Source organism: Penaeus japonicus, unplaced genomic scaffold, assembly GCF_977035675.1.
Source record: "Penaeus japonicus unplaced genomic scaffold, GWHDUDI00000001_assembly GWHDUDI00000010, whole genome shotgun sequence".
Lineage (NCBI taxonomy): Eukaryota > Metazoa > Arthropoda > Malacostraca > Decapoda > Penaeidae > Penaeus > Penaeus japonicus.
The window spans coordinates 6808314-6818313 of record NW_028234412.1 but is presented as its reverse complement, the minus strand read 5'-3'; the positions used below and the strand labels follow the sequence as shown (position 1 = coordinate 6818313).

General features: G+C 40.8%; 2 protein-coding genes across 4 annotated transcripts in view; both read left to right on the top strand.

Moving 5' to 3' along the window:
* The first annotated feature begins 155 nt into the window (after window positions 1–155).
* LOC122247330 (uncharacterized) lies at window positions 156–5302 on the top strand. Its single transcript, XM_086540540.1, has 3 exons — window positions 156–325; window positions 3317–3574; window positions 4563–5302. The coding sequence occupies exons 1-3, from the start codon at window positions 191–193 to the stop codon at window positions 4743–4745; spliced, it is 576 nt and encodes a 191-aa protein (XP_086396666.1). The 5' UTR covers window positions 156–190; the 3' UTR covers window positions 4746–5302.
* A 2182-nt stretch (window positions 5303–7484) lies between these two features.
* LOC122247329 (uncharacterized) overlaps window positions 7485–10000 on the top strand; it is a 41530-nt gene continuing 39014 nt past the window's right edge. For 2 of the 3 annotated variants that reach the window (XR_006222660.2, XM_043006543.2), the window contains exon 1: window positions 7506–8214. Coding sequence is in view for 1 of the 3 variants with exons in the window: in XM_043006543.2 (XP_042862477.2) it covers window positions 7821–8214 (394 nt within the window). In the remaining 2 variants the exon portion in view is untranslated. Of the gene's footprint in view, window positions 8215–10000 lie in introns of all 3 variants that reach the window. The other variant, XR_006222661.2, reaches the window with a different exon arrangement.

Sequence of the window (10000 nt, the reverse complement as noted above, 5' to 3'; positions counted from 1 at the left end):
AGGAGGAGGAGGAGGAGGAGGAGGAGGAGGAGGAAGAGGAGGAGGAGGTCGAGAGGAGGAGGAGGAGGAGGAGCAGAAGGAGGAGGGCAAGGAGGAGGAGGAGGAGGAGGAGGAGGAGGGCAAGGAGGAGGAGGAGGGCGAGGAGGAGGACCGAAGGGTAGGCAGGCAGGAAGACACGCCGCGGAGACGCATGCGTGACAGGCCGGCACACGAAGGACATAGAAATACAGGAGTGTGTGGCCGAGCGGCGTCACATCCAGACGGAGGCCGGAAGAGCACACAGGTCGTGAGAGCAGGAGGCCATTTTACCCCAACGCCAATGAAGGTAAGGAAGGGCAGCTTTGCGAGGTCATTTTTGGGAGTTTTTTCTTTTTTTTCTTAGTCTTTGCACGGGGATGGATCGCGGGGTTGAGGGAGTACGGGTGTATTATTTTTGTTTTGTTTTACTTTCTTTGCGGTTTCATTTCTTTTTCTTTTCTTTTTTTTTCTTTTTGAATGATCGTTTTTGTTTTAATTGATATTTTTGGTTTTGTTCGTCTTGTGAATTTTTAGTACGTAGTTCAGGTAGAGGGTGATTACACGGTCGTTCTTGTGATGTAAACATTTTGGAGTTATCTCGGCTCTTTATTCTTCAGTTATTTGGTGATATTCTTGTTATTTCTCTGTGTTTGCTTTTGTATTTTCCTATCGTTAATAAGGAGGACGAATATAATGATTTCCCTTTTTTTTTACTTCTTTTCTCTTATTTGGTTGGTGACTGACACCGAAATTGAGGGACAACGAGTTCATGTTATTCCGTTTCATATTTCCACTTATTTCTTTTAGTTCCTTTTAGAGAATGATGCTGATGTCAAGATATTACAAGTTTTTTTTTTCTTTTTCATTATCTATCAAACCAATTATTTTTTGTTGTATATCTTTTTCCTTTTTTTAGTGACTGATAGATGGGGGAGAAGGGAGTACGAATATATTGGTATTTGTTTTCTTGCCATACTTATATCTCTAATCTTTAATCAATTTTTGCTGTGATTGATACGGAGGTTGAGACACTACGTTAATTCTAAATTTATTTCATATTTTATTAATCTATAAATTTTCATTCTTTCTTTGTTTTCTTCTTTGAACATTCTTATCTTTCTTCGATACATATGTATAACAAAAGATAATTTACATGTAGGTCTGTGTGTGTGTGTGTGTGTGTGTGTGTGTGTGTGTGTGTGTGTGTGTGTGTGTGTGTGTGTGTGTGTGTGTGTGTGTGTGTGTGTGTGTGTGTGTGTGTGTGTGTGTGTGTGTGTGTGTGTGTGTGTGTGTGTGTGCGTGTGTGCGTGTGTGTGTGTGTGTGGGTGAGAGTGTGTGTTATATATATGTATATGTGTATATATATATATATATATATATATATATATATATATATATATATTATATATATATATTATATATATTATATTATATATATATACATACATACATATATTATATATATATTATATATATCATTTACATACATACATATATATATATATATATATATATATATATATATATATATATATATATATATATATATATATATATATATATATATACATAAAACGCGCAGTTTCGCAGCTCCGAACCCGCAGATTAATCTCTTTAATCTGGAAGAGGAGAATAATGGCAAAGCCCGATAATAAGAAAGAATAATACGTTCGTCTCTCTTTGAAGTTGCGCGACGAATAATTTCAAATAAATAATCAATCTCTGTTTGATAAGACGAAGGTGGGGGGAGGGGGGAGGGGGGAGATATATATATATATATATATCGCGTAGGAAGGTGAGCCAAATTACGAAATTAATAGGACAGACTTAAAAAAAAGGTATAATACACATGCATACATAAGCACAAAACACATAAACATCCAGACAAATACGCATGCATATAAAACAGTCACATACACATAGACGCATTTACAAATGTATCCACACGCAGAAATTCTATTAGGAATCATTTACGAATAGGTTGACAATATAGAAAGCAATAGACATAGTAAGTGTGGTAAACAGAGTCCAGTATGATAATTGACGAAAAAGTCTGAATGAATAGTTCCACAGTGCAAGACTATCTGCTCTTTTAAATCATTCGAAAGATTAAAAGTGCTTTAGCATATAAAAAAGCAGCTGGTTTTCCATATTCATGCAAAGAGATCTCCGCCCAAACATTTCCGTGTTTTTTTTTTTTTTTTTTTTTTTTCAAGAAAGAGGAAATTTCTTCGCCCGCAAAGTCAATATCAATCAAAATTTCCCGCGAATAGAAATTGGATCTCATTCTATTTTTATTTTTTTCTTCAGTGCTATTAATGTTTGCTTTTAAGCGTCTTGATGAAATTCATTTTTTTTCTTTCTTTTAAGCCTCTTGATGGACTTTTTTATTTTTTTATTTTTTAAGCGTCGTCTTAAAGTCCCTAAGTTGAAGAGGAGGTGGATGTCATTTAATCAAATCACATTCTTTTATTTCCAGTATTGATTTATTCAATGAGATCAATCTGATTCACGGATTCGTTTCTGGGGCGAGTGGTAACCAGTGTAGAAGACTGGTGGTTGGTTGGTTGCGTTGGTTGGTTGCGTGGTAATTGGTTGATGTCATTTCTGAAATCAACAAAATTAATATTATATGTCAGATTTTAAGATAAAGGAATTTAGGTGAATGAAGGAACGTTAGCGATTTAGGTTTCTTTCAAGAGTCTGTTCAAATGTCCATGTGTTGCTTTTATATATGTATATATATATATATATATATATATATATATATATATATATATATGTATATATACATATACATACATATATATATATTTCCATGTCAAGGTGATCGGGATGGAGCGTCGAATCTTAACGCACTCGTTTACCATCCTTGATATTAACATCCCGTCGATATCATCTTTCATGTGTATGTAAAAGAAATATAATGGAAATGACGTTATAAATGTATTGATTATGAATGACAAGAATCACACAGAAAGACGTACACACAGACACATAATCAACACGAAAGCACACACACACGTACGCACCCGCACACACACACACACACACACACACACACACACACACACACACACACAAACTTGACCTCTTCAATCCTCTCTCTTTTTCTTTATTTCTTTATTTTATTCATTCTCTTTCTCTTTCTTTATTTCTCCCTCTCCATCTTTCCGTCTTCTCCCACTCTCTATTCCTCCATCTCTCCCTCCCCCCTCCTTCCCTCCCTCCCCCCCTCCTTCCCCCCCTCCTTCCCTCTCTCCCTTACTCATTCACTGTCCCCCTCCGCTTCCCACAGCAAAACCTAGGACTGACCCTCAGCCTGACGGCACTGGTCATGGCGACGACGCTGGCACCGTCGCTGGCCCACCCGAGCTACAACTTCCCCCCTGAGGTGCTCAACGACCCTTCCGTGCCCTACCACGACGACCCAGAACGACCCGGATACCCCCCCGCGAATGGTGTGAAGAGGGGCTTCTGGGAGAAAAGGGCAGAGACGACAGCCTTACATGACGGCTTTGATAGAGAGCTTGAAGTGGCTGATTATCCTGTCCAGGTGAGAGGGTTAACAAAGGATTAAAGGGTTAAAAAGGTGAGAGGGTTAAATGGTGGTTGGACTCAAGTAGGAACTGTCAATGAATCGAGGACGGTATCAGTGAAAAGCACTTTTAGATGTGTGTGAGTGTGTGTGTTTATGTATTTCTTTTGTGTGTGTTGTGTGTGTGCGTGTGTTTATTTGCACTGGGAATTTGTGTGTGAGTGTTTATTTGAACTGGAAATTTTTAGTTTTTTTCTGTATATCTGTCCTAATCTTCTTTTTCTGCCTCTGACTCACTTTAACACTTTCATCCTTTCTAGTATCTCCTCTTTTTTCAATTGTCCATTTCCAAGTTTCTGCAGATGATAGATGCATTGACCAATAAACGAAATAGTTGTGATTTTGAGGACTTAGATGCTGGTATTATATCTCTCTGATTTCAATTTGTTTTACTCTTAATGAACATCTGTTTGAGAAATAAAAGACTTTATGTAAACTTCAAAGAGAGTAAAAATGGCTTTTCTCCTTCTTCTATATTACCATCTTTAATTTCCCCCTCCTTCTCAATATTTTGCATGTAAGATGAATTGGCTTTTCTTTTTTCCACTTTGCTTTTCCTTGATATGCATCTGATTTGCATTTCTTTTATCCCGGAGAAATTGTGTGAGTATAAGGGAAGTATAATCTAAAGCATGCCAAATGAACTAATCCGACACATAACAAGATTAACTTCCACAGCTAACAAAATTTAATAATACTTACGGCAAAATTTGGTTATGTGTAATTTGATTTAAAAAGTTGAACTAAAAATAGATCAAAGGTTAATCATACATATATAACAAAGTTCAATCATGCAAAAGACAAATATTTCCCATACTTTTGACAAAATCTAATCACATGAATTCCAAACTTCCCTCTTCGGTGAACAAGGTCTATATCCCAACCCCAACAATACCCACGACAAAGATCCATTCCATAACGAAATTCCCCTCCTCGCCCCCACCAGGAGGAGTGGCTGAGGCGGGCTCGTTTCCCCCCAGGAGCAACGGCGGACAAGCGAGGTTTCGGCTCCATGATGCCCCAGTACCTCGTCAACATGTACCGGCCGGACGTGCTCAACAACCTTCCGAAGTCCCTTTTCTCCCGTACCCGGCCCAGCACGGACCGCGGGAGGAGGTCCTACGACTAAATCCTTCGGCTGCGGCGGTAGGGAAGGGGAGATGGTCCCTTCCCGAGGGTGGGGGAGAGAGGGGCGTGTGGGCGGCGGATCCGGAGGCGCTTAGGCTGTGGCACGATCTCTACATGGCTCTGCAGGCCTCTCAGACGACGGAGCAAGGTCCGCTGCCCCAGTCGTGCTGACGCGGCTGCCTCCTGACACGCTGTTGGAAGAAGAGGGGGGGGTGGCGGGGAGAGAGGGGGTCCACATGCTACAAGCTCCGACAGGAAGAAAATGGGTCTGAATCTTCACTGGAGTATTACACCATTTCGATCTTCGCAATAAAACGCAGGTTGACTTACGATGTGACGTCATCAGTGATGTTATGGGGTCGAACATGACGTCATGATGTGCTCGTGACGCCACATCCTCGCTTCTGCACAATCAGCAAATTGATGTCACTTTCCTTTGTTATCAACGTTGCCAAACACAAAAAAAAAGACTATGAAAACTTTATATACAGATATCAAATAAAAGAACGGATGTTATTTTATGATATTCTCTAAATACAAAACTCCGATAACCCCACAGCAGTTCTTTCCTTATCATTACCCTATACAAACGCTCATCATTCCTCTATTCACTCTTTGCCAGACCAGGAGGGGCTTCCGAGTTCAATCTAAAACGTATCCTGAATTCAGCGAAAAGGAGCGAGACATTGCATTGTCTTTTGCTCCGTTTCTTCGCTCTCAAATTTAGATTCCTTGCTGGAAGGAAAGGGGGGGAGGGGGGTACGTGTCTATTTCAAGGGGCTATAGGGTAAGAAAGAAGGGAGGAGGAGAAGGAAAAGGAAGAAGGGAAGAGGATGAGGATGGGAGGAGAGGAGGATGAGAGGAGGAGGAGGAGGAAGTAGAGATGCAGGATGATAAGGAAGAAAGATAAAAAGACAAGAAGGGAGAAGAGGAGGAAGCAATTGATGATAAAAAAGGGGATAGGAGAAGGACGAGAAAGAGGAGAAGAAGGAGGAGCAAGAGGGAGAAGAGGACGAAAAGATGTGGAGAGAGAGACGAATGGTAATGAAAAGAGGGAAGGAGAACCACAAATACCACGTGAGTTTCGTTTTCTTTTGAGAAAATAAAAGAATATTCTTTTACATTCAGTCTCTCTTTATACGAATTTATTTAAATATTCGTTTCTAAATATGATCTTAATGTATTCGACCAACTCCCTTATATAGTCTGGGACAAACAGACAAATATGAAATGTACCTGATGATTCAAAATGATTTATCTAATAGTGGATATTTATATTTTTATTTAGACAATAAAACTGACATTAGTGATTTTTAACTTCAATAAGGCTTGTACTTCAATGCCATCGTTGAAATCTGCAATACAAAGTTAGGGGGAAAATTGAATATTTCATGAAGGATTTTTCAAAATAAGATGTATCCTTGCCTGTGTTATTTTTTTCTTTCTTTCTTTTTCTTGTGAGTTTCCCATTTCCCATTCTATCTATCTTTCCCTTTAATATTCACTTACCTATATAACCTTTGTCTTCGTTTTCTCTCCCTCTCTCTACTTTCTTATCATTATTCTTATATTTTCTTTCTGTTCTGCTCTGCTTTCTTCTTTCTTCACTCTTCGCTTTACTCTATTCTCTCTCTCTCTCTCTCTCCTCTGTCCACTCTCCTCTCTTCTCTCTCCTCTATCTTCTCTCTCCTCTATCTTCTATCTTCTATCTTCTATCCTCTATCCTCCGTCCTCTCTCTCCTCTTTCTCTCTTTTATCCGTCTATTTCTCAATCCCTATGCCCAACCGCCTACCCACCCATCTGTCTCTCTAATTCGTCGCTTTTTGACAAGACGTTGAACATGACATTCAGGACAATCGAGATATGTCTCTCGGTATTTTTTTTTTTTTTTTTTTAGATCTTTATTTTCCTTTTTGGCAAACTTTGGTTTTATTTTTTAATTCTTTTTTGGAGAAAAAAATACAAGTTTGGTCATTAGTGCTGGAGGAAATGACATTTCTAAGAATGTTGAATGTTTCATTTTATGATATAAAGTAAAATATAAAAAAAATGGTACGACCGCCTTGAGTTTCTCAATTATCGATAAAATGAAATCTTTGGGAAAAAAAAAGAAAAGAAAAACTAACATCGAAATGAAAATCTGAATCGGATACCATCCCTATGAGGGAAAAAAAACATTAATTAAGGAAAAAGAAAGATGAATTCCTTGCGCAACTCTGTGTGTGTGTGTATGTGTGTGTGTGTGTGTGTGTGTGTGTGTGTGTGTGTGTGTGTGTGTGTGTGTGTGTGTGTGTGTGTGTGTGTGTGTGTGTGTGTGTGTGTGTGTGTGTGTGTGTGTGTGTGTGTGTGTGTATTTGTGTGTGTGTGCGTATGTGTGTGCGTGTGTGTTTATATGTAATCTCTCTCTTGATATAACTTTTCGAAGGGATCACCTGTGCCTTATAAAGTTAGCACAGCCAGAAAAGGCCTCGCTAAGGGATGCGAAAATTTGATATACAATGGGCGTGAGAGACGGAGCAGCGTCATGGGCGTGAGAATGTGGGCACGAATGGGGCATGGGGGAGAATGAGGCATTATCGTCGAAGTTGGAGTCACCGTAAACACCAACGGCTCGGAGGTCGTTGTGTGGGCGAGGAAGGGCGTATGGGGGGTGAGGGGGTGAGAGGAGGGCGAAGGAGATTTGGGTAGTGTGGGCGGCCGAGGGCGTGTCTGAGGAGATGAGGGCAGTGTGGGTAGGGAGGGCACTCTGGGCGTGGGGCATAAGGCAGATCGAGGGGTTAGCTGCGCGCGGCGGGAGTCAGTGTTGGTCAGACCGTCGTGGTGAACAGATTCGCCCGTAGCCCTCTCTCCCCCACCCCCCCTCTCGCCCCCTCACCTGCGTGCCCGATTACCCGTGCGTCTGTCTGTCTGTGTCTTCGCCCGGCCATTCGGTTCTTTGTTTTTCTGTTTTTGATCGATATTCTGTGCCGCACTTCGAGAAAGGGGTGAAAATAAGAGGGAAAGTCCTTTCTCGAAAGAAAAAGAGGCGAGAGATACAAAAGGGACACGAGGAAAGCGGCAGTCGAAGTGTCCGCGATGGGATACCAGCAGACGAGCCCTCCTGCGTCCCCTTCTTCGGGGCGGAATAAGGGCCGCCGTCCCACCAGCCTGGCCGTGGGCGCTTCTCCCCCCGCCGCCCCCTCCAAGGCGTCGCCCACGGGGGGAGCGCGCGCCCCTCCGAGTCCCACGCCCAGCAAAGCGTCCCCGTCCCGCTCCTCGCCGCCCAAGAGGACCGGCAGCATCGGCAAGGGGTCGGCGTCCCCCGCTAGGCCCACCACCAAGACGCAAGGCCCCAACTTGGCGACGGAAGCGCGGAGCAAAGTGCGCCCCTGCGGATGCTCGCGACGTCACGGCGGAGGGGGACACCACGGGGGACACCAAGGGGGACACCAAGGGGGACACCACCACGCGTCGCCAGAGCCCCCCAAGGGTGAGTTCGACGTCGCGCTCGGCTTCGTTATTATCTCTATCGTTTTATCATCTATGTTTATTATCTCTATCGTTTTATTCTATATATCGTTTTATCTCTACTTATCATTTCTATCGTTTTATCATCTCTATTCATTATTTCTATCGTTTCATTCCGCGTGTGTCTTACGAATTCAGTTTATAGATGTTATCATTCATACCATTATATTTATCGGAATGCATTCATTAACACCATTTGTGTGTGGAGGGGGACGTATGCATTCATCTCTATACATAACGAGGGAGGGACAGGTGTGAAAGAAAGGCATCACCAATGCCATATTCATACAGAAATGGGCTCTGCAGATGCCGACGAATAAGGCATACAAAAGCGTCATATTCTGATATCATGATCGCATGGAAATCGACATCGGGTAAAACAATAATTAATAAATAAAGGAGAAAGAAAGGAAAAAAAGGAATAATGGAAGTAGGTAAATATTTATTGTAAATACATGTTATATTTGCGGGACCAAACGCACTTCAAGAGGTTAAATAGGTAAAATGTATTAATATTTTCATATATAGTGTTTTCTATATTGCACTTAAAAAAGGATAACAAATTACAAGATATGAATATGAAATTAAATACAAGGACTAGAGAAACACGGATAGGAATAAAGAAAAAGAATGAGGTTGACTGAGGGAGAAGGAAGGGAAAAGAGAAAGAGAAATAGAAAGAACGAGCAAGAAAGAGAAAGAGAAAAGAGAGAGAGAGAGAGAGAGAGAGAGAGAGAGAAAGGGAAAGGGAGAAAGGAAAATAGGTAAATGGTTAGATAAATTAAAGAGAGAGAGAGAGAAAGAAAGGTAAAGGGAGGAAGCAAAATAGGTAAATGGATAGATAAATTAAAGAGAGAGAGAGCGAAAGAGAGAGAGAGAGAGAGAGAGAGAGAGAGAGAGAGAGAGAGAGAGAGAGAGAGAGAGAGAGAGAGAGAGAGAGAGAGAGAGAGAGAGAGAGAGAGAGAGAGAGAGAGAGAGAGAAAGGGAAAGGGAGGAAGGAAAATAGGTAAATGGATATATAAATTAGAGAGAGAAAGAGAGAAAGAGAGAGAGAGAGAGAGAGAGAGAGAGAGAGAAAGAGAGAGTGAAAGAAAAAGATAAAGAAATAAAAAAAATAAAAAAAAGAAAAAAACGAAAAGAGAAGGAATGTTACACTACATTCGCACATTTACATCCCCAGCATACGCGCATGCAAATCCACTTGACTGCCGCTGCCTTTGCTAACCAAATGAGAAGAACATTAATAGGAATATCAAAGTCAATCCAATTAGGGCGAACCGTCGGAGGGTCTGCCGAAGGGGAAACTCTCCTATTGTAAATACGGGTCATATTTTGGCGTTTAACATGTATTTCCGGGTTTGTTTCTCGTTTTGTTTGTTGCTGTATTTGTAAGGTTGTTTTACTTAGAGGGTTTCTAACGGGGTTATATTAAACGTTGCTGACTTATGGTGATGATATGTTTTGGGTTGGTTGCTAAGGGGTCAGAGCAGTGATTTTGAAACTATTTTGTATGACGGCACACTAAGAAACAACTAATATTTTGGCGGCACACCTGCCCTTTGATGTATATATATGTATATGTATATGTATATATAAATATATATATATATATATATATATATATATATATATATATATACACAATTATATATATATATATATATATATATGTGTGTGTGTGTGTGTGTGTGTGTGTGTGTGTGTGTGTGTGTGTGTGTGTAGATAGATAGATAGATAGATTGATATAT

Coding starts and splice junctions, on each gene's coding strand:
- LOC122247330 (XM_086540540.1), top strand. CDS start 191: ATGCGTGACAGGCCGGCACACGAAGGACATAGAAATACAGGAGTGTGT. Junction 326..3,316: donor TTACCCCAACGCCAATGAAG/GTAAGGAAGGGC, acceptor CGCTTCCCACAG/CAAAACCTAGGACTGACCCT. Junction 3,575..4,562: donor TGGCTGATTATCCTGTCCAG/GTGAGAGGGTTA, acceptor CGCCCCCACCAG/GAGGAGTGGCTGAGGCGGGC.